The 24,769-nt window shown below is 43.9% G+C and overlaps 1 protein-coding gene across 1 annotated transcript in view; it reads left to right on the forward strand.

Moving 5' to 3' along the window:
* Positions 1–24,769, forward strand: part of SYT12 (synaptotagmin 12) — a 68,942-nt gene that overhangs the window by 11,461 nt on the left and 32,712 nt on the right. The window contains exons 3-5 of the mRNA XM_044426116.1: positions 7,854–7,917; positions 10,180–10,373; positions 14,346–14,735. Coding sequence (XP_044282051.1) covers positions 7,884–7,917; positions 10,180–10,373; positions 14,346–14,735 — 618 coding nt within the window. The 5' untranslated portion in view covers positions 7,854–7,883. The remainder of the gene's footprint in view (positions 1–7,853; positions 7,918–10,179; positions 10,374–14,345; positions 14,736–24,769) is intronic.

Raw genomic sequence — 24,769 nt, forward strand, 5'->3', positions numbered from 1 at the left:
GAAGGCTTCTTATCAGCCTGAGATGCTGAATAAGACGTGAGGTTAAAGGCTTCACCAAAAATCTTAAATTTCATGAAAAGAGCGCTGTTTTCCCAACTGAGTACCCCCCAGATAGGTTGGATTACAACTCGCAGCATGCTCTGGGGAATGATGAAAGCTGTAGGTCGCATGGGGAGGGCACCAGAATGGAGACTTTGCTCAGGGATGAGAATAAGTCGTATTATTTGGCATCTTTCTTATTCCATTTTGGACAGGTTAAAACTCAGCATGTTTACATTGTTCAGCACCAAGAACAGCGACAGGGGTTAATTATGATCTATAGTGTTTCTGTATAACAAGGTAACTTGAGTAAAACTTTGCTAGATATGAGATCATGGCAACGTGACTGACACCTCTGCTTCTTCTATGCTACATGTCTGCATTAGAATTGGATATTCCTGGTATGCTTTGGAGATGGTTGCTTATCAATTTATTCTATTTAATTTGAATCCTGCCTTTTTACTAAAAATAACACGCATGGTAGCTTACAATCACTAATAAAACTTGATGAGAACAGTAATAAGCAAATATATTAAAACACGGTTTAAAACCCTAGTAGCCAGTTCTTCGTTGTTCATAAATTTAGAAACAACCCAAATGGAATTCCGGGTAATAGAAGATGCATGCAAAATACTCTCATTTCAACCTTCCAGCTGGTTGGGTTCGTCAGGAACAGTCCAGCTGTTGATGAGTAATTTCCCCCACTGCAGATCTGTTGCGACCACAAGCATTCAGTGGCACATGGCAACAACTATCCTGGGCTGGTAGACCATAATCCTCACTATTGTGATTTCTGCTGTAGCTTCTTTAGGTTGATGCCTCTTTTTAGTTTTTTATCTTCAGTCTAGTTCCTTAAACACAGCAGTAGGGTATTCTAGGCAGGAAATGAAAAAAAGATAATATTGGAAAGGTTTGTTTTGTTTAGCCATAGTACTTCAGTGTAAAGTGTTAGTAGAGGGCTTATTCACTCATAAGTATTTACAGTACAACTCGATTACCTTGACTTGCTTGTACAAGTGAGCCATCACAGATCAGAGAGCACTCACATAATTTCCATGTTAATTCACCTCTCCACTGCACAAGGACCCAATACTTTTAGTGACAAGAGTTTAGAGGGATCATAGAACTGGCTAATGCTGAAAGGGTATGCGAATGTGTGAGTGGCTTCATGTGTTACAGTAGGTTATAGCCAACCTTGCTGTAGCAAAAGTTCACTTGTACAGCAGGACTTTCTCCCTCACTACCTTCCTTGCATGGCCCAAAAATCTATTCCAAGGGATTTCCCAGTCCCATGGAGCTGATTTCGAAGTCATGCAGGAAACTGTTGGGGAAGAATCACCTCCATCATCTGGTTCTGTGGACAGAAGCAGTTCCACTGACAGAACTGCACTGCTGGACTGAACCTGGTGTCTGTATAAGAAGGGAAAACAAAGCTCGGGCTTGATGAAAATAGCACGATTAAAAGAGCCTTCCCCAGCTTAGTACCATCCAGGTGCGTGGACTGCAACTCCCAGCATCCCCCAGCCAGCATGGAGCATACTGGGTGGGAACAGTGGGAGCAGCAGTTCAACACCCCTGGAGGGCACTAGGTCGGGAAAGGCTGGGTTAAACTTTTCTTTAGGCAGTAGGAACCACAACATTTCTTTCGGTTTATTTCTGCTTCTTCCTCATAGAATCTTGGTGATTTAAGATCCACAGACAAAATGTACTAGAAGCTGCATTACTTAGGATCTTGCAGGCATGCTTTAAAAAAAATTCAGTGCGATTAGGGATTCGTGTTCATCCATTTCGCCGTCCCACCTCAGTTTGCTGGTGTGACATCTCAATGTACTCAATGCCAGTTTTATGGCCCCTGTTGTATAAAGATGGCTTTGCATCCGTGAGATGGTTGCCCCCTTTTGGAGTGGAAGATTTAAAACTCCCCATCTGTAGTATAATCTTTTATGACATAGTTGGAAGAGCAGCATGCAGAATATCTTGTACAGAAACCAGAGGTCACAGGGCAGTTCTCCAGCAAACCCAGCCAGGCATGTTAATCAGGAAAGACCAGAGTCAACATAATAGCAGATCATCCAGGCACACCCTGATCCGACAATCCAGAAGAATATAATGATCCATGGTATTGAGGGCCACTGAGACAGCTAGGAGAGTCAGCATGGTCACGCTCTCAGCCTTGCGTAAGCAATCCAGCAGGGCACTCAAAGCTGTTGCCATGCTACAGTTAGGCTGAGAAGCAGCTTGCGACAGGTCTGAGCATGGGCAGGGAGGCTGTGGGCAATGGTCATAATTTCCGTCCTGTCTCAGATGCAAATACTCAAACTCTATCAGTTGGTAGGAGGGGTCCCCAACCAAGTTGATGCTATCCTGAATGAGAATGAGGAAAAAGCGTATGAAAAGTTCATACTTGGTGCTGCCATCTGGATCCTGGTGTACATAACTGGGAGAGTGTCACACGACTGTTGTCCAGGCATGTTTCAGTTATACAAAGCAGATCAGCAGCGATGTTCTTGGGTAAGGTGAGAGGTAGTTAATGCCTTTACCATTAATCAGTCCGGTGTTTGCAGGCAGCACCTACAGGCCCGAAGGAAGTGAATTCAAGTGACAGAAACTTGGAGATGGAGTGGTAGCAGCATTGGTGACCATGCCAGTTTCGCCTTCCTCTTGATGGAGACCTCTGCGTGCCCCTGCTGTAGTGCTCTCTGCCTACCATTATGGCAGCCACTTCTGCTTCATCACATGCTGTATATGTTGGTCATCCAAACAATATTGCAAGCCATTTTGGAGAATGCATTTGAGAGGCGAGGTATAAAATGTACGATAGGCTGCCTGTTTGGTTCAGTGTGTGGGAGGATCTTTTCCATCCTTATGAGAAATGGAAAAAAAACAGTAAAGTTTTCACGTAGGTCCTGTGCTTAACAGATTCACGAGGGAGGGAAGCAGAGTGAGAGGGTCTGGCTGCTTTTCACATCAGTAAATAATTGGAAGGTGTCAAAAGTACACCACTGTCAAACGACCTGTGGAATGTGAGGTGCATCCCTTTTTCCCTTGGCCACTGGATAGTAACTTTGTTTACAGAGCTGAGCAGGGATGAATATTTAATTACTGTTGACTGAGGAAAATGAGCCGCTCAGTCAACACAAGAGCCTGAAAAGCTCTTCCCTGCAAGGGTTACTTCAGTGAAAGAAAGTTGAAACTGCCTTTTCACAGTAACCATACCGATCCCATCTGAAGAGTCTAGTATGGGTTGTCACAGAACCATCGGTTGTTGAAGCAAGCAAGAGAAGGAGCCAGCCAAGATAAGAAACATTGGTGAACAACCTGCAGTTCACAGCCCAACAGCAAAGCATGGATTCTCTTCATGGGTTCTTTGGGGTTAACAAGCTGTGGTTTGTTAGCACAGCTGGCTTCAGACACCAAGATGATCCACAGTTCAACAACAGCCCAGACTTAACCCTTGACTGTGGGTTTTCATATTGCTTGAACTCAGTAAAGTATCTGTTCATATGTGTGCCTGTATGAGACATTGCATAGAGAAAGCATCGTCTTTCATGATGCTTCCTCCCTCTCTGAAATGGCTGTCATGAGATGAATGCTGCAACTGGGCTCAGAGAACACCTGTTGACACACAGTGTTCTGCATCTGCCCTTCCCATCTCTTTCTCTGCCTCTGGAATTGTCCCCCCTTGCAAATTTCCCTGATTTTGCTACAGGATTCTGTATTTCCTTGCAACAGAATACCTAGCTAAACACAGCAGCATTTAGACTTCTATACTGTCCTTGTACCATGGGAAGATGCTCCTTGAAGCCATGGCAAAAATAGACAGTTTTTAATGGGGGAATCCATTTACTAACTCCGGCACGATCTTTCTGTTTTGCTGTGGCATCAAAATAAAGCCAACTCCACATTAAATGAGTTGGCTGGATATTATCCAATGCAGAGTGATTTGTACACAGAAAATGAGGCAAATGATGAGGAATTATAAATGCATAGTAGAGAGAAAGAGTTGCTAAGGTGGTTATAGGATGTGAATGAGGTAGAAAGGGAGTGAAATCCAGACAGCAGAAGAGAGGATTTATTTGCTGGAGAACTGGAGTTTTCAGGAGTTGTCTGTATAAAGTTCTCTTTCAGCCATGTGGAGGCACATGAAGCAACACTGCCAAAGTTAAGCCACCTTAAATTGCATTCTGGGAGTGCCTTAAGCATCAGTATGGAAGAGAGTTGAACATATTTCTAAGGTCTTCAGACTTAAAGGTGCTGAACTTTAGCAGGATTCTGCTAGTGCATTTAAAACATTCCTTGAAAGGTGCTGCTGCTGCTGCTGCTCCTCCTCCTGAAATACAAAGCAAGCTAGCTCCATGGCTGCCTTAATTAATCGCCTCCTTTCTGTTTCTGGGTCTGTCAAAAGTACCCAGTATGGCTGCAGAAGTTAATGACATTGGATGTGCATGCTGTTTTGAAGCAAGAGACATCAATCGTATTGAAAATTATTTCAGTTTTTTAAATTACCATGAACTGCCCTTTTTTTGCATTTATTTTCTTTTAATCACAGAAGCCATCAAATTTATTTATGCCAACAGTCGCTGCTCCTTTTAGCATTACAGATATGTCAAGAAGGGCACGAGAGGCAGAAGTTTAACAAGGCGCCCATGAGCATTTTGGGGCTCTGATGGAAGAATGGCAGAACACTGGATCCAGAGGTTTTACCCCACTGGCAGGAGCATCAGTAATTGGAGTTTGGCTCAGAAAATTATTGCAGGCAGAAGACAATTGAGGATCCTGTGATCTTCACAGATTCTGCCTTCCTTCTGCATTCCCTTGTCCCACCTTTTCCACTGTTGCTATCTTCCTGAGCAGAGTTTTGGAGAACATAGGGGGGTTTAGAGAAAAGGGAAGTTGGTGAAGATCGCCTCCTCCCCTAGTCACTTAGTGAAACTGCTTCACCAAATCAAAAGCCTCTTGCTGATGGAAGGAGCTTCTCCATCTGCAGGCAGCTTTAGCTGGATTCAGCTCAGTCTCTTGACTGAAAGTTGCTGAGATGGAAGAGTCTTTAGAACATCCTGGCCCCATACATCAGAATCTATAGCACTCTACTAAAAGTGGTGATAAAAAATCTTGATAGAGATCCTTGAGGCAAAACACTGAGGGTCACTTAGAAGGACAGGCAAGTTTCCATCAAATCTTGACCAATTCATTACCCGGATATGAAATGGAACAAGGCAGTAATTCTTCTCCAGCAAACAGAGAAAGAGCCTTCAATGAACAAAAGATAAATCGGATCTCCTCCATTGGCAGGTTATATTGCAGTCATTTTGCAAGGTCCCAGTGATCAGTGACCTCTAATCCTAGATGGCCTACTTGAGAAACAAGTTTCAGGGAAGCATTTCTGCAACATAATGCATGCCAGTGACTCACGCAGTGCCAAAGACAAGGCAGGCTCTTGTTTCCAGTAAGAAGTTCCCAGTCCCTGGCTGGGATTTTAAACTTGTGATACCTACCAACTCATCAGGTCACTACTCGCTATTGGGAGCCTTTTATAAAGCAAACTCCAAGGCCTAATAAATGTGTTTTGTGTGTCTGGCACAATTACCACTGGGAATTTGACTGCATGGCAGCTACCCCCCCCCCCCCCCCCGGGGCAGACAAACTGGAGATGACTAAAGCCAAGTTCCCAGCTCAATTCATCAGGACTTGGTAAAGACATTAAAGGAAATGAGCTAAGAAGTCTACATGGAGGTTCTTTTTTTCCTGTGAGTTTATTTTTTCATTTCAGCTTATATATCTCAGTAGGGAAAGCCAGTACTATGATCCATATATTGCAGTACTATAATCCCTATTAGGACTGTATCTATGCCAATGAACCTAGCCCCCCCCCCCCCATATCACTGTTTCGCTAGAACTAAACCTGAACTGTACACAGCTGCTTAACCTGAAGCTCACCATGCAGAGCCCCTGTGGTTTGATCCCTCAACAGCAACTCTGCCCCAGTGAAGGTCATGCATCAGGACTATGAGGAAGCTCTTAAAATGCCATTTAAAATAACTAGTACATTTCTTGATTGTTTGCCTCCTGCTCAAAGTAATAGCTACATGGAACACAGATATTAAATCTCTATCTTTTGTCATAAAAAGCTGCACTTAATCACTTTCTGCCCATCACACAAGTGCCCAAGGAGGAGAGCAAAACAAGGTTGTAGGCATCTTGCCCACTCCTTGTTTCCTTAACCATTTGTTGTTGGAGTGACTAAGGCTGCCATCCTTGCCTGGAAGTGATTTCCATTAACTCATGTGGGTTCCTGAGTAGAGCTTTAGAAGAGCATACTATAAATTGGTTATGATTAATCTGGTTCAAATCAATGGGACAAGTTGAACACCACTAACTTAAGGCCAACTGAAATCCATGGGGCTGCACTTCAGTCTGGAACTAATCCAATGATTCTGTTCCAATGCAAGGTATAAGAAAGAACGGAAAGAATAGGGGAAAACAACCTTGTAATTATACTCTTACAACCTTAATGACTGCATCTTGTGGTCCTTCAAAGGGAGGGGTCTCCACACTTTCTGGTTCCCTGGACACATTTGGCATTTTGAGAAAGTGCCTTGGGTACCCCCACAAATTAGGAATGGCAGGTCAATCACAAAAAAGTTGGACGTGCCCCCTTCACTGTGCTTGTACAAGCGCATGAATATGCATCTTGTGTGTGCACTACTCCCTTCTGGTTTCTCTTTCTTGCCCTCCCTCTCCTGCCTTGCCTACCCTACCCTACCCTCCTCTGGCCTGCCTTGTGTGTTCTCTCCCTCCTTCCCCCTTTATTCCCATCCATTCTTCTGGCTGATCTTTCTCTCACCTTCTGGCCCTTCCTTCCTTCTCTCAGAAGGCCCTTCTGACCTTCTCTCTCCCCCCCCCCCCGCCTCTTCTCCTATCCCCATCCTCCTCCCTTTCTCTTTGTGTTTTGTTTTTCTCTTTCTTTCTCTCTATTTGCCATCCATTTGCATGCGATGAAAAAAGGCCGCTTTGCTGAAAATTGACTGGGCAGGGTTAAGGTCACACTCTGCCAAGGACCCTGTTGCCCCAGGGATCTTTGCTGGGAAGGGGACATGACCTGTCCCAGTCACTTTTGGCAGGGAGGGTGTCCCCTCTTCCTGGGCAAGAGAATAGGTGAATTGCTGCATTGACTTGGCTCAAGTTTCAGCCTAGCCCTGCGGGTGTTGTGGTGGCCATAGGCACCATGTTGGAGAGGTGGAGGAGTGATGGAGTGATGGAACTTCGGATTGGCAGCCAGGGCCCACAAGCTAGAGCAAGGAAACCGTCTGGCCATCAACTCTCCAGCCTCGTTCCCAGTACTTTTGCCACACAAGGGCTTTCTTAAGTGATGATGGAAGCAGAGCCGGTGCTAAGCCTTATATACTGTAGTACTAGAGCTGTGTGCAAAGAATAACAGGGCAGGATACTGGAATGGGGCATTAACTGTGGGAAGAAAGACCTCTGTTTGCACTGCTATAGTGTCAGCAGCATTCAAGGATTAGGCTTCCCACAAAAAAGAGATGACTGAAAGGTACAAAAAGCTGCATTCAGAATCTGCAAATGGGCAGCACAGTGCTGAATGGCATTTCTTTTTTGTATTAATGATGGTGGGGACAGAAGCCGGGGGTTACAGTTTCATGATTTTTTTCCAGGACAACAGAGTGTGGTCTCGAGTGACTCTAGAAGTGGAGCAGTTCTTGTGTTGCTTCAGGACAGTGTCTGTGTGGGCACCGCACTGCCCCAATTCTGTCACCCCCATTTTCTCAGTCTCTTGTTTCAATCCTCTCTCCTAGGCAATCACTCTAGCCCAGAATTAAGTCGCCATGGACACTAACATTGCCAAACACCAGCTCAGCGGTGAGTATGTTGTGTGCTGTGCAAACTGCGGCGGAGCATTTTTTGAGGATGTTAATTGCAATTAAATTTTCCTTGCTATACAAAATACATCATGCTGTGCAGGCATTTTCTGGACTCAGCAACCACAGATGGGGTGAAGCAGTTACAGCCCTAAAAGGCGGGCAGGCAGGCAGGTAGGTATCCAGACAGAGTTTGAGGTGCTGTATCTAAAAATGTCACATGGTGAGGATCTACATTTTCTACAGTTTCTACCCTACATTTTCCCAAGTGTTGATACATTCTAAGTGCTAAGGACCAAGCAAGAGGAAATGATGGAGATCTGTGTGAGTGCACTGCCTCAGTTCTGAAATCTCTGCAGCACGTTGCAGGTGAACTGCTGGGCCCCATTCAGAGTGTTAGTATGAGTGTACAAAACCATAAATGGCAAAGCGGCCAGTTATGTAAGGGCCACTTTCCCCAGTACTGACCAGTCTGGGTCTTAAAACTGTTCTCCTGAAGAGTACTACCGGGGTATGACAGCTCGGTCATGGAACTCCCTCCCAAAGATCTATCTGTTCCCTTTGTTGTTTAGGTGCCCCTTGAAAACGCATTTCTTTGTACAGCCTTCTGAGATATAATCAATTATCTGTGTAGTTTTCCTAATGGCTTTATTGTAATGTATTATATATTTGTGCTGGTGATTGTGTTTGGTATTGTGTTTCTGAAAGTAATCCCAGTTTCTCTGTGAGGAGCATGGGATAGGATATTAGGAGGGTGAGTACCAGGAGGAGGGCCTTCTCTGCGGTGGCGCCCCACCTATGGAATGCGCTCCCCAGAGAGGTCCGCCTGGCGCCATCGTTATTTGTTTTTCAGCGCCAGGCCAAGACATTTTTATTTAAATGATATTTTAACTGTTAATTGCTGTTTCTATTTATTGGTTTTATAGTGTTGCCGAAATGCTCCGGATTTTTAATGTCTATTCTATATTTGTTAATTTGTTTTGTAAGCTGCCCCAAGACTTTCTGCAATGGGGGCGGCATAAAAATGCTATAAAATAAATAGATAGATAGAAGTTCAGTAAATAAAATGCACAGGGAGAGCTTAGAGTGAGCTGTGTGGTAAGGTCTGTGGTAAGATGATGAGCAGTGCGAAGCTACAGACATACGTGGTGACCCTGATTTGAGTCAGACTGCTGGTCTGTTTGTTTCCTAAAAAATAATGATGTTCTCCAAACTGGTTTTTAGAGGGTTTTCAAATGAATGTTTGGGAAACAGTATGCAGCATAGTTTTATGGGTTACCTGGTCTTCTTGAAAGTACGCATTCTTTGAAATTGGCCCAAGAATATCTGGATACAAGAAGAGACTTGGCTGTATGGGGAAGTTGCTTGTTAGCTTGATTCAACAAACTCTCTTACTGTCAGCCTCTTATAGATCACAGTTTCTGTGTTGGCTGGTGAGATGTTCACATTTATCTTAATTAAGCAGAAGCAATTTTCTGTGTCAGTATGAAATACATAGCATGAAGCTGAAATCTTGGCCATATATCTTTCTTGAAAAGATGACTGCAGTGCCAGGCTGGTGAACAGGCTGCTTGGTTAAATATGAAAACAGAATATTTGAAAAACAAATAAGTCAAAATACCAAAGATTGTTCACTTTGCTCCCTCCTGACTGAACAAAAACACAATGAAAGAAACACATGCTAATATTCATTAGGAAGGGGAAAATTGATTTTAAAAGCCAGGGATATCTGAGGTTAAAGAAGGAAAAAGAGTCCTGAGAAAGAGCAGTAGGTGATTATAAATAACAGGAGCTGAATATTAAGGAATTCTTCAGCAAAAGCTTTTTCATATAAAGAAAGATAAAAAGGTAAGAACAAGATAATGGTCCTTTTTCTACATCTAAGAAGTTACATCAGTGAGCTCTAAGAAAGAGTTTTGTTGCTATTATGGCAAAGATCCAGTTATGTCAGATGACCACAGTTCTTCTTAAGTATTTGACCAAACAATGATGCTGTAGTGCAGCTCTATAAAGATGGGAGTCATGTGGTTGTCAGTGCAAATCAATCTGTAATTTTCAGTGGAAAAAATGATCTTTACAAGGGCAAGGGTGGGGAAATTAAAGATGACCCGGCCTAAGACTCGCAGTTTCATTCTGAGCCCAGCATTGCTAATCCATCAAAGGAAATTCCACACAGAAGGTTAGTCACAGAATGTTCCTGTAATATTCAGATATACTGTGGTGTGTGCTGGGCTCCCTCTCAAACACTCTTGTTTTCTTTCAGTCATAAAAAATCCACCTGGATGGGAAGTAGGTGTCTATATTACTGGTGCACTGGTTCTGCTGGGAATAGCTGGAGTGAACTTGTGGAAGCTTTGGAAATCGGGCAGCTATCCCACACCATCTCCATTCCCAAATTATGACTACCGATACCTCGAGCAAAAGTATGGGACTACATATTATCAGATCAAGCAAAAGGTAAAGAGCAGTTGACTGTAATACTACTGAGAAACCCACCAATTGCCGCATTCGCCCAAGCATGATCCAGAGCTCCATGTCCAAGCATGATCCATGTCTAAGCATGATCCAGAGCTCCCTCTTGAGTTCAGCCTGTATATTCCAGTGTAAGAGAATTAAAGCACAGTCCGAAATACGTTCAGACAAAAAGAAATCAAGCCCCAGAATTCCCAAGATGTCCCAGCCAGCATGAGAATTGTAGGACTTTTTTCTGTCTAATTGTGCATAGTTTTTAGGTTATAGAAGAAAATGTTTTGGATGCTTAAAGCATGAGCAGACAGAATCTTGCTCCAGTGGATATGCCGACACAGGAGAGGTGACCAAGGAAAGGCAGTGAAATAAAGACAGGGTAACTGGGAAGAATATACAGTTATTTCAGTTGATAGAAAAATAAAGCAGGGCTTTCAGTGGAAATCTAAGAGAGCAGGCTGACATTGTTTATATATACATATTTCCCCAAGGGGTGAGGTGTGACAGCTGTACAGTGCCTGGCCAGATTTGCTTTATTCAGCAGGAGAGGTGACTGGAGACCTAAGGCATTTCTGTAATATTTCAGTTTATTTACAAGTGTACATGGTTGAGCATAGGTAGAGGGGCACATCTGCAATCCTACATCCTCTAGAGAGAGGTGTGCCCCAGAAGGAGCTAGCTTCCTCTCTTGCTTTCTTCCCTTCCAGATCCTTTTTACAGACACACACAGACCAAGAGTCAGGAAGGGAGAAAAGAATGCCTTTATTTGGAACAGAATAATCTGGGATTTTCCTTTTACCTAGTTATTGAGGGAATGTCTGCTGGTCACATATTATTTCATTTATTATTGTTGCTGTAGCTCTTGTTCTATCCTGCCTTCTTTCCTCTTGTAAAGAGCTCTTGTCAGCTTACTGGTCATTGTCTTCGCCATTTTATCCACATAACAACGCTGTGAGGTAGGTTTAGCTGAGTGTGAATGATTGGCACAAAGCCACCCAGTAAGCTTCATGGACAAGAGGAGAGGAGAACCCAGCTGTCCTGTGTCCCTCTCCCATAATCTAACCACCATGGCTACACTGGCTTTCAGTGTCATTCACAGTGTTGCGGTATGATTCCCACTATCCCACATCCAGTGACCATGGTGACTGGGGATGGTGGGAGCTTTAGACTGATACATTTGGAGAACAGATAGTTCTGTTAACACTGGGCTTGAACAGTTTCGATCAGTCTTTTTTCCCTTCTGGCCCCATCAACCCTCTCCTGTCCATACTGGCAACACCACAAAGTGGTGCTCCCCGACTACAGTCAGAGCATGAGCTGGCTGTGCTGCGTCTGTGCCTGGCTTCTGTGAAATGACCTGATGGGTGTAGAGGGATTTCTGCTGGGTGCCTCTTCAGGAAGATATGCACCAATTGCTAACGTCCCTGGTCTTGATCAAGGATGTATATGGCAGGTGTCTTGAGAGTTCCAGTTCCGAGCGGTTTCTGGGAGCATTTTACCATACGCTCACCGAGTTACTGTGCTGTGGTAATGCTGGAGATGAGGCGCAGGGCGAAGGATCAGAATTACAGTTGCTGGATGTCACAGTCCTGAATCTGCTCATTCAGATCAGGCTTGTTTGTCCAGTCTGTCCATTAAGGCCTGTGAATTGGACTTCACTGCTGGGACTGGAGTCTTCAGAACTTTGCAGTAAACCCCAGTCACAACAAATAGGGCCTGTACAGCTCCCTTGGAGAGCGAGTTCCTTGGAAATGAATGGCAATCCTTCCATTCACTTTAATCCAGGAGGACTTATTTGTCCTATGGGGCTAGGCTGTGTGAGTCCTCCAGGAAGGGATATTTGAGAGTATATCCGACTGCACTTGCTTAATATGGCTTGTTTTCCCCCCTCACTGGCTCGCCTTTTGCCTCATAAATAGGAAGTACCTGACAGGTGTTTATCTGCACAGCCCCTCCACAGGCAGGCGGAGAACACAGAGAGGAAAAGGGTTGCAGCGGAGAGGGAATTGTGCACCATTCTGAAGGCTTCAGCAGGGCTATTAACACCGGCAAACACAGGAAAACTCGAGGCCGCATAAATTGGCTTATTGATCCTCAGTCAGAGTTAATATATTCCCACAGTGGCTGAGGGCTTAATGGCTCAAAGCCACCTTGTTCTAGCCGCCTTGGTAGAAGTAGCCTAGATCATCTGTGTGTGAGAGGGAGAGCCTGGCTGTGCTGGACAGCAGCCCTGACTATTGTAGCTGGTTCAAATACGTGTTTGAATTGATGGCAGAATGAGGTCTGCGGTCTTTGAATCAAAGATCATAATTAAGAAACAGTGGGAAGGGTTGTAGTCAGCAATGGAGCAGATGCTGTGCATGCAGGCGGTCCCAGGTTCGATCTTTGGCAGCTCCATGTAGGGCTGCAGAGATGCTGCCAGTCAGGGTACCGCATTTGATGGACCAATGGAGTGAGTCCTAACAAGGCAGCTTCCTAGGGATGCATTGCTCAAGGGACAGACTGCCCACAGGATCCTTTGGATTCATATCTCAAAGTGGGGTTCCCAAGTATTTTGGGTCAGTGGACACTTTTGAGATGTTGGGAGGGGGTTGTGGGTGTTCTCTGAAGATGCCTGCCATAGGGTGCTTTTCCCTAGAGAAAACAGCTGTCATAGTGAGCATGGCTGCTCAAAAAACATAAAAAACAGGAAGAGTATGGCGCCTGGTGGGCAGCGAGAAAGATGTTTCTGGGCAGGTTGGTGCCCATATGAGAGACTACAGGTTTTTTAAGTGTTGCACACTGATTTTTATTTATTTATTTATTTATTTTTGTGCAGTTGGGTATTGCGAAAACACCCTTTCCCTTTTATTCCAGCTTGATTTTTCCCTCCTATAGTCCTAGGTGCTGCTTAAGGTCAGGGTCAGGGTCAGGCAAGCTGTTCATGAATCGTATACAGTTTTCTCTCAAGTCATGATAGGATTATGTGCCATCCACCTATGCAATGACTGTTGATAAAACCAAGAAATTAAAGGAAGGAAACAGTTCTGATTCTAAAAGAGGATAAAAAGAAGGGTTCTCTGAAAATGCCAAAAATGTACATATACTGTACATTTAAGAATAAAAACAGGATGGGAAGATAATTCTGGAACAGCTGCTGCATTAAACCAATTATTGCAGGAGAAACAACAGTCTTGTGGCAGTTTAACAACTAGCAAGGGCTTCTTGCTGCAAAAGCGCACACCAGAGTACATTTGCTTTATTTTGTTGTGTGGTGTGCATTGTTCTTCTGGAGCGAGCTGGAGCGCAGAGATAAGCATTTACAGGAAGATGAGTCCAATGATAATTACAGCTACTTTAAAAGAGTCAGACTGCAGGAATTGCCATGAAGACTATGGGATCTTCCATTGGATCTGGGTTATTGCTGGTGTGCGCAACTTATTAAAAGTTAATAATCCTCCTGCCACTGGACCTGCCGGCATGGAGAAAACATTTCTGGTCACCTCCAAATAGTGGTCATAAAAGCCTGAACTGGCACACATCTTGGCCTCAGGTGTTCCCAATTTAGTAAGACACATCTGCAAAATCTCACTTTTAGTCTGTGGTGTTAATTGCCTTCAATTTTCCCTCCCACTGAGGATTTTCCCCCCCTATGAGCTGTAGCATATTTCAATCAGCTTTGTTCTAAATGTTTTCTTTGTACTCTTTAATCAGTTAAACATTGGGACCTGCAAAATCTTCAGTGGGGGGAAGAATTTACTGGTTGGGTGCTCTCTATTTCTTTTATTGCTATGTTCTTAACAGTGCATTTAATGGATTCATATTTATGTTTTGTTTCAATTAAGAGTCTGTTCAATCTGTATTTTGTTACTGTTAGACACACTAGAAATGTTATAAATAAGCAAGCTCACAGTGGTAAATATTTTGAAGCTGAAGTGCATCATCAACTCTGACCAGCTTTCTGTTCTCTCTTGCTGTCTGTAGAGAGCTGCATGCAGCTTCCGAAAAGCAGGAGAAAGGACATCTCCTGTGCGCAAACCGAGTCTGAAAATGGATGACACTTTCGAAAACATTAATGAATTAGGCACTCTGGAGCTGATGAACAAAGAGCTTGAGCTAGCTCCCTATGGGCCCCTGAAAAAATCTGTCTCTACTGACTCCCTGAGTTCGATCTCCTCCATTGGGAATAACTTTGGCCAGGAGTTCATGGTGGGACAAGTGGAAGTCAACATGGAGTACAATGTGAACTCCAACACCCTGCATGTCACACTGCTGCAGGGGAAAGACCTCATGGAGAAGGAAGATGTTAATTTTGAATCCTGCTTTGTACGCATTAGTTTGCTTCCGGATGAACAAATCGTTGGCATTTCTAGGGTAAGTTTCTCCACCATCTTTGCTCGTATGCTTTATACGTTGTGGTGTAGTGCATTATAGGGAGGCTAGTGATGCTTTAGTTTGGCATTTCACCCGGACTTCCAATCATGTGAGGAACGTTTATTCTGGAAGCAGTTACTTAATATTTTGCTGGGTGAGTAGACTTCTTTACTGCTTTGGTCTCTAATATACTCAGTTTCAGAATCAACCTCTAATGTTGAATTGGACTGAACCTCCTTAAGGAAGAATTTGTTTGCATTTTGGCCATGGCAACCTGCATTTCTAGAACTGCAACATGGAAATGTGGCCCCACAGGTCCAGGGGCCAGATCTGGCCTGACTGCAGTCCCCATGTGCCCTTCCAGGGCTCCCCAGATGATGCCACCCTTTTCCATGGGCTCGCCCACCCATGCCCTGCAGCACTGATTGTTTGGTGGTGGTCTGGCTTTTGTTCATCTTTCCCTCATTCAGGAAGATTAGGTGCTTCTTCTGAGGCTTAGATTAATGCTGGTAAGTGTTTTATGGTAAAATAGGCTGATGTATTTTTGTGTTTTGGTTTCATCCTCTTGTTCCTGCCCACTGCTTGAATGGTGCAATGTATGAAGCCACTGAGGGCCTTCTGGAACAGTAGATTGCCAAGTTTCAAACCACCTCAGTTATTACCGTGCTTTTCTTCTGTTTCATTTCTGTCTGCATGTCCATAGTTTTATTACTTCTAACTAGGTAAGTGCTGCAGTTTTTTTTTAATCCCTCTGTTTTCAACTGCTGCATCATGCAATTAGTATGCACTTTCGTTTAGGAAATTTCCAGACTGCAGTTTAAAATTAATTATTTAATCCAAGGTGTTTTTTTTTCTTGGTGACTTGTATTGTCTTTATTTATTTATTAGCTGTCTCTGTATAGGCATCCCATAATGCAAGGTGCTTCGGTGGCTTGCAAAATGATTTAAACTAATGTACTCAGCACATGTCAGTGTCCCGGACTGGGACCTGGGTGGCCAGAGACAAGGCCAGAGCAACAGAGGTTTACCAGGGCAAGAGAACTTCAGACAAGACAGTGTCCAAAATAGAAAGTCCAAATCATAGTCATAGTACAGGAACCAGAGGTCCTGGTCAGGGACCAGAAGAATGCATCAGGGCAGAACAAAGATGTGGTCAGGAACCAGCTAATGGTCAGGAACCTGGAGGACAAGCAGAGGTACAGGTACCATGTACAGGATAACAGGGCAGGAGACATGGCACAGCAGGACACACAAGACAACAGGAACCAGATGCAGCAAGGATCAGGCAAGATGCAGGAGCTCTCAGCAACCCCTGCATTACTGCGGCAACACAGTGAGGCAGGATACGTAGACAAGGTGAGATTAGGTCAAACGAGAGGCAGGCACAACAGCAAGGCAACATGGAAAGGTCATGGAGCAAGAACCATTAGGCAGGATGCAGGCACAGCGGCAAACAAGAGGACTTGTTCTGCTGAGAGAACACAGCAAGGCAGGAGACAGGGCCAGGTGCAGGCACGGCAGCAAAAAGGAGGACCTTTGTTGCGGAGGCCAGTTCTGGAAGGAAGAGTTTGCTCTTGTATAGCTTTTTCCCTTGGTTGCACTAGTCAGTAGACAGAGAGCACTAGCAGGGACTGGGACCGATCCTGCAAATATAGCGGTGGTAGCTCTGGTTATGGCCATCAGAGCAGCCTAGATCCTGACAATGCAGTGCTTAAGGGCACCCAAGTCTCTATTTTTGTTTGCATTACATGAGAAAGGAAACCCAGGGTTATTCACTTGCCATGGCTTGTTTTCAGTTAATGAATTTAATGTAATTCTTAGTTCCAGAATGTGGCTGCTTGTACCTCAAAAACAAATTCTTTGACACTTCAGTGTCTTCTTCATTCCTACAGAATGGATTTAATTGCTCCCATTTAAGTTAAATTGACAGATGGAATCCCAAACCACATTCCAAAGAAGCTTCGATTTTATCATTAGGCTTATCCCCCAATGCCAGAGTTCCATCTGACAAAAGGAAATGCTTTTGTTGTGATTAAGATACACATCTCCAGAATAGAAAGATAACTGTACATATATTGATGGTGCCAATTCATCTATGCCCTCCCCTCCTCCTTAAGGGAATATCCATATCCACTAAAAACAGGCATTTCCTTCGGATTGCAACTTTTGGGCACATTCCTCTTCTCCTCTCTCCCACTCCACCATTGTCCAGGTTTTATATGTGCAGTCACTACATGTTAGTGTACTGACAGCATATCTGACTGCATTCTGTCAGGGTATTGTGAAGAATACAACGTTCCTTGTGTAGTCACCTACAGACGTGGGACCTGGCTTTTGCTTTAGTCCAAACTTACAATTGCAGATCTGTTTCTAAATGTCTGGCATACATTTCCCTGGTGGTAGCTTTACTCTCCCAAAAATCAAGCTGCCAATTTCTGACGTGTAGCCCTGCTTTAAACACATACTTGATCTTCAGCAGTTGAACTGGTACTGATACCACTGTGCTGTGGAAAGGCTACTATTAAAGACACAAGAGCAGATCAGGCTGCTGTTGTTTTAGTTATTCAGCAACCTTTACCACTGTAAATATTTCTAAGTTTGTATATCAGCAGTATTTTTAAACAGTGATTCATTCTGTGCTCCCCAAGAATGAGAAGGTAACAGTTGGGGCATAAAAATGTTGTGGCATATGTTCAGCATATGCACTGTGATTTAGCACACAGTTACTCACAAAAATGATATGTTAATTATTTTAACGATGGAATGAATATGCCAGTTAGTTACTACTAGGAATTCCATGCATACCCTTATCAGACATTAAACTGCTTTTGTGAGTAGACTGCTCTGCAGCAGCAAAGCACCATTGTTTACCTAAATAACCTTTTGGTTATTGGGTGGCATAAAAATTAAATAAATAAATACATATATACATAAAAAGAGCAGAGAGCAAAGAGCTTTTGCTCTAGTGCAGTTCAGATAGTTTCAGCTAAAGGGGGCCTTGGGCCAGGTCTGGGGCAACAAGCTTAGTGGGTAAATAATTAGTGTTTTCTCCCTTTCTCAGAATGGACCTCTTGCATCAGCAGTGACTAAGCAGCAAACTGAGCAGTTTACAGCTCACTTCGGCATTAAACATTTTCTTGCAAGATGCAAGGTTTTGGTATATCAGGTTGTTGAGTTTATTTAGTGGTAGCCAAGTCATCTCTGACAAATCTGAAAAGGTTCCCCTTTTCCCTGCTCTGTATTGCATGCTAGTGGCTTTATATGTTGCTTGCGACGTTCCCAATATATAGCTCACTGAGGAAGATGCTGATGTGAATGCCAGCCACAGTGCTCTCCGTTCCACCAGCAGCTCTATGCTTGTGATCTGTTGCTCTTTCCTACATCCCTGTCCTCCATTTGAAGACTGCAGTGGCTTTGACTGGACTGCAAATGGAATAAAGGCTATGTGAATAAATGGCATTTTTGAACTTGCTGGTATGAGAGCGTTTGGGAGTCTGGATGTAGAAAACATAAGGACAATTACTGGGCTTCAAAAGTATGTGTTTTATTGTTTTAAAAAATGATTGTTTCCCTGCTTCTAATCCTACTGGGGCAACAGGAGGCTGCTTGTTTCACTGCGCAGTTGAAAGACATATTGTAAAATCATATTTCATGCTTGCCGTTCCTTGCAGGCAATGTTCCTTGATGTCTTGTTCTTTATTGGGCTGTGGCAATGAACTGGCTTACCTCCAGGCTGATGAGCAAAGAACTGAAAGCAGCTTTGCAGAATGGGTGAAATTGGCTATATCCAAGCAATTGCTAGGGAAGTGATGGGCAACATGCAGGTTGCACATGACCACCATGGCTCGGCTCGGCTCGGCTCGGCTCCTCCCCTCCTCTCCCCTCCCCTCTCCTCCACTAGGTCCACCCCATCAGTGGATCCCCAGTGATTCTGCTGCAAAACAAGGCATAAAGGCAGTGCGTACTTAGTTTCCTGGCAGAATGACACCTCTTTGATACGGCTGCCAAACAGTAATTCTATTGGGAATTCAACCACAGGACCACTTCTGCCTGTGTCAGGGAGGGATCTGGCCAGCAGCGGTTTCTGGGAGGAGTGCTAATGTGCCTCTCCCCCAACAAAGTAGCCCAGTCCTGGCTGGAGAGCAAGTCCCATTGAGCACAGTGGAACTTGCTCCCAAGTAAACATGGCCAGGATAATGCTGTCAAATGAACAAGCAGCTTGCCTACCCTTCTTAGGTGCCAGCTGCAACATCTTTTGCCACTGAACTCTGCTTTCTCCTTGGGGTTTGTCCAAGCATATTTCATCCTCTGGATCCCATACAGAGTTCCTCATTTTCAGTGCCACAGGAGGACTCATTTCTGTAAAAAGGCAGCTCTGTAGGGGAAGAAAAAAAATGACTTGTGTCTTTTTATTCCTGACTCATTTCAGTCATCATCTTAAAGTAGCTGTTAGAAATGAGCACATCCAGACTGCTTTGCCTTAAAGTTACTTATATGCTGGCGACAGATCATAGGTTTTTATGAGAGCTGAAAATAGTGCCTTGGAGAGCTATCAAGACACACGGTACATCTGTTCAGTCCCCCCACCCTTGTTGCACTGGTCACTGGCAGAATAGGATTTGTAGAGTCCTTTAGTGCTTTGAAACTTTGCAAAACTGGTTCGATGAGCCCCAGAGATGAAGGCCACACAAAGGAAAATAGTGTGTGTGGCACAGGCAATGGCAGCATTACTCTGTCCCCTTTTCATTTGTTCTAAAGCAATTATCTGCTTTCAGCCATAACCAAAACTGCCTGGTCTTGTCATCCATCATTAATGTTCAGAATCTACAGCCACAAGACGTAGTTGTGGCCATAAGATGAGATGGTGTCACGGGGTGGGATGGATGAACATATTGATGGAGGGTAAAGGTGGTTGATGGCTCTTAAGTGATGACAGCTCTGCAGAACCTCCATGGTCAGATGCTGTGGGGCTCTGAGTACCACCTAGTAGAGACATACGGCATAGATGGGTTATTTCCTTCAAACCAGGCTGTGGCCTTCCTGTAGGCCATGTTCAGGCTGACTTGGTTTATGGGTGTAATGATGGCTGTTTTAGAAGGGGATTGGACAGGATATTGGAGGATGAAGCTTTTAATAATGATAAACCTAGGTGGCTGTTTGCTACTTCCAGTATCAGAGGCAGTATGCCTCCGTGTGCCAGTTGCCGTGAAGCATGGCTGACAGGGTGATATCGCATTCATGTCCTACTCAGGGGTTTCCTCAGGCAGCTGGTTGGCTTCTGTTTGAACAGAGCCCTCAGCCAGCAGGGCCCTTCTTACATTCTTATTGGTGAAGTTTGTAGACTAGAGAACAAGTATCTGTTGAAATACATGAGAACCAAATTGATTTCACGTTACTCCCCCATCCTTTCTTTTCAGATGCATTGGACTACAGCTTCCATGTTCCCCATCCATGGCCAGGCATGTAGTAGTACAGCTACTTCAACTGTAGTCCAGCACATCTGGAGAGCCATGAGTTGGGGAAGACTGGCCTAGCTTTTCTCTCTGAAGGAGCCACAGAAACCTTTTCTAGCTTTGCCTCCCACTGCTGTTTCCAGGTTTCTCACTTATCTCCATTTACTTGATTGTTCCTAAGAGTTCCAAGCAACTGTGAAGCCACATGAATATACAGGTGCCCTTATATGGAGTCAAAATTACACCAGTCTGTTTAGTACTGCTGTGTCAGGCAGCTTTTGCTGGCAGCGGCAGCTCTCTAAGGCCATTCCAGCGTGGGACTTGTCCACAACCTTGCCACCTGAGATGATTTCACTGGAGAGGGTAGCATCTGACCCCAGAGCATCTGCTCTGCTGTTGAGCTATGCCCCCTCCCCTAGACTATGGCTTCTCCATTTCCTGTGGCCACAGGGGACAGGTCCTGAGACTGTCCTGCTAAGGTTTTTGTGCCCTTTGACTTCTCAGGTTCTTGAGCTGCAACTCACATATATATCATTCCTCTGAGGATGCATTTATTCAGTAGGGCTTGTGTGTAGTTGCTAGAAAAAATAGGCAGACAAGCTCCTCAGTTACAGAAAAGGATCTAGATTTTCAAAATAACCCAATGAATACATGATGTGGTCAGCTAAGTTTCTTGGCAGGTAGCTTAGGTTAAAAGAAAATCCTTACCAAATAAAGGTCCTTCTCTATTTATGCTCTACTGTTATTGCTCTACTGTTATTTATTATTTATCATCACTTTCTGTTTATAACTCACTGCCCATATTTATTGCCTCCCCCATGTCCTGTGATTGGTAATGAAGGCACATTAGTTTCTTTCCTTTAATGCTCTCTGGTCTTTTAAGAAAACAACTAAGATTTGTAGATCCTCTCATCAAAAGACCATGCAACTTTTTGTTGAGATCAGACTTTCCTGCTCTTAATAAAGGCCACAAGATGGAACATTTGGTAGTAATGGCACTTGTCTCTTGTGTTTCATTTTACACCAGGGCGTGTGGAGCAGGTGTGGGCAATGCTCAGGCCTTGGGCAGCGGCCTTTCCCATTGGGGCTAGCCATGCGCAGTCCATCCTGTTGCAGGCATAGCACTGCTGACTTTGTTGCCACGTGTAAGAGATTGGCTATAGCCTCCTGCCATCCTCTCTTCTTCGTGAGCTCCCCTCTGCCTTCCCATCTTGGCATCAGTTAACCATGGCTAGGTATTATGGGTGATCTACTGCTAGCTTTAACCAGGCATTTACAGAGTAAATTGACTTTAAACCATGGTTAAATACTAGCCTTGGTTACCATTAAGTATAGCTAGTTGCGGTACAGATACTGATTATGGTTGACTCTCACAAAGTAGGAGAGTGGGAAGAAACGCCCAACCCAGGTTCATTCTGCATCAGACCGTATTAAGACTAGACAACATATTCCGCTCTTTATTTGTCCGTTTTTGTGCTGCTTCTCCTAGAAGGAATCCAAGGCAGTACACAGCGTTTTTCCAATTTATCCTTGCAACAACTGTGTAGGCTAGATTGAGAGATTGTGCCTTGTCTCTGTTCTCTCTGTGAGCTTCATGGCTGAGTGGAGGTGTGAGTGTAGCAACGAATAATCACAACAATGTTCATCTGTAAACACTCATAAAGCAGTACGGGATCTGTCCTCAGTCACCCCTGCATTTCATCCCACGCAGTTTCTGGTCTCCATCACTGGCCAGTACTGAAAGAAATGGACAAAAATGAGCCAGTCAACTCGTAAGCCAGTTCCAGTTTTCACTTCACACTATAAGGAAGTAAATGGCCACTGAAAATCTGTGGTATTTTTCTTCCTTCCTGCATAACTGCTGTTGGATACACCATCTTCTGCAGTGCAGGAGGGGGACACTAGTTTCATACTGTGAATGACATCCATTTTTTTTTTCAAATTTACTGATGCCAGCATGTGGACTAGAAAATTGTCAATATTCTAGCAAGAATATGCATTCTGTGGTGACACACTGGAGGCTGCAGTTGTCTACCCTGTAATACAGTACATTGTGGACTCTGATAATGACCCACACTGTCCACCTTCTCTCCTTGAGCGCTCTTGCTGGTGTTTGCAGGACAGGTGCTGTTGAAAGGTTAAGAATATGGGGAAGCTATTGGATGGTCTTTGCTGACCCTGCAGTCTTCCACCTGGGAGGGAAGCCTTGGAGAGCACCTTCTTCTAGTAACTGTGTAAGAAAATATCACTGGCTTCCTCTGGTTTAGGAAGCCCATGATGCTTTTGTCTAATCATCAGTCATTATTGCAGCCTCTTTTGTCATCTTAGACTGATTTGTGTGTCTAGGAGTCAGTATCACCTGATTAATATAGGGGATAAAGGCAAGCATGCATAGCAAGCCTGGAATTAAAGGGTCACTCATGAATGAATTTGGGCATATATCATTGAGAAAAGCCTGCAGAACCACTGCATATTCATTACTATCCTATCATTTGGTGGATTCTTCATGTTTTTTGCAGTATGCTGCCAGCTCTCCCTAATTTTTGTTAATATGCTTCTCTTTGATTTTTATGCATTGCTTCTTTCCCTGTATTCAGGAGATAAGCTGAAAGCCTATCCTACCCTTTTAAAATAATTTTCCAAAACCAAAACACTCTCCTTTTCATTTTTCCCACTAAATACTGTTTGATGCTTTTCAGCAACCTCATACCATACTGTTTCACCAGATCTCTCCAGTTGATCACCACCTTTATTTAATGGTGGTGAACCCAGTATTCTTGATAAAGTTTTAATAGAATGGAAAGGTGTTTTTCAAAGCTGGGATTCAGGACTTTTCTGTATGAGGCATTCATTGTGCAGTCATCATTCATTTCTCACAATTGTTTATGGGGGTTTTTTGGATGGCAACATGATTCTCCTGTTTCACTTTTGTGTTTAAGTAGCAGTTTCAGTGAGGTTTTCTTTTAAGAGCCGCAAAAGTGTGGGTATTTAATTGTGAATGCAAAAGAAAGTGCATTTTCCTCTTGTGCATTTGCACAATTCTACTATAGCCCAGTGCCACCTAGAGGTTATTTAGCAGGAAAGCAGATGCTTTTCGTGTAGCACTCAGGTCTCAATTCTACAATGAAACCCAAAGATGTAGCAGCCAATTAACAGCTCACCGTAGAAATGTTCACAATGCTTGCATTAAAGCCTAAAATTTCAGTGGTCACGTGCCACAGAATATCCAATCATTGACATGTGAGCTGTTTGTTCTTTATTCTTTCCACCATTTACTACTACTTATCTTCTGGCTTATGAGTGACGAACGCTTTTTTGAGTTTCTCCTAAAACAAGAGGGGAAATAGAAGGAAGCAGGATAGAAACAGTCCTTCAAAAATTGAGGGATCTGAGATGTCCTTTTATCCTTCCTCTCTGAGTTTAGTTATTAAAAACATGCAAACAAGTTCTCAGTTGCTGGATTGGCAAGATGGTTTTCCAGATGTCATATACAGAGAGAAGAAGGATGAAATATGGCCTCCATAACCTGATGAAAGTTGTAGTGGGGTGTAGATAGGTCTTATTTGTTTATTTTATTTATATCCTCTCTTTTTATTTTTAAAGAACTCAAAGCAGCTTACATCATTCTCTTCCTCCTGCTCACAGTCTTATTCCCACAACAACCCAGTGAGATAGGCTGGGCTGAGAGTCTGTGGCTGGCCCAAAGTCACCCAGTTGGCTCCATGGCCGAGCAGGGACTAGAACTTAGATTATCCTGGGATCTTAACCACTGCACCACACTGGCTCTTTTGCATTAACGTCTCTGGCTGTAACAGGGGCAGATGAGAAGGATGGCCAGGATGACGTGAACAGTTGTCTTAAAGGAAGGCCTCTCTAATGTGACAAATGGAGGCAGGTACAAAGATCAGCCTTCAAAATGCTGAAAATTTCAGGGTTTTGCAGCTTTAATATCCTTAAGGTGATTGGTGGGTAATGTAGCATTGTACGTAGTGTGCAGTTGTAGCATTTTTCTATCTACAATTGATTTTGCTACCAGAATCTTAAACAAAATGGATCTTTTTCGTCTCTTCCAACTGGCTTAAACAGGATGGTCAGAAATCAGGAAATATTCCTGACAGGGGCTTCTGCAGTTGTTACCATGAAGTAAGATCTGAAATTCCTAAGTCTTTAACATGGAGGGATGACGGAGATGCAAGGAGTTCATTCAGGTAGTTTCATTAATGATGCACAGGTGTGCAGGACCTGATTACCCCAGGAATATCTTTAAAAACCTCTAGTCTATACACAGGCCCCTTCTTCTGCAAAAGAGCAGAATTTGGGAGATGCTCTGTAACACCTGGTTCAGAGCAGACCAGCTCTCCCACAGAGACAAGGAGTGTTTGGCTACCCACATGTTGTTGGACTGCAGCTCCCATCAGCCCTGGCCAGCATAGTCACTCATGGGAGATTATGGGAACTGAAGTCTAGTAATATCTGGAGGGTCACGTGTTCCTGCCCCTGGTGCCCACTGTCTGCATTATGCTAAAAATGACAAATCATGACGTTGCAAGACTTGGAGAGGAAATGATGGATTTGGGCAAT

Source organism: Varanus komodoensis, unplaced genomic scaffold (assembly GCF_004798865.1).
Source record: "Varanus komodoensis strain SLA01 unplaced genomic scaffold, ASM479886v1 scaffold16, whole genome shotgun sequence".
In the NCBI taxonomy this organism is placed as follows: domain Eukaryota; kingdom Metazoa; phylum Chordata; class Lepidosauria; order Squamata; family Varanidae; genus Varanus; species Varanus komodoensis.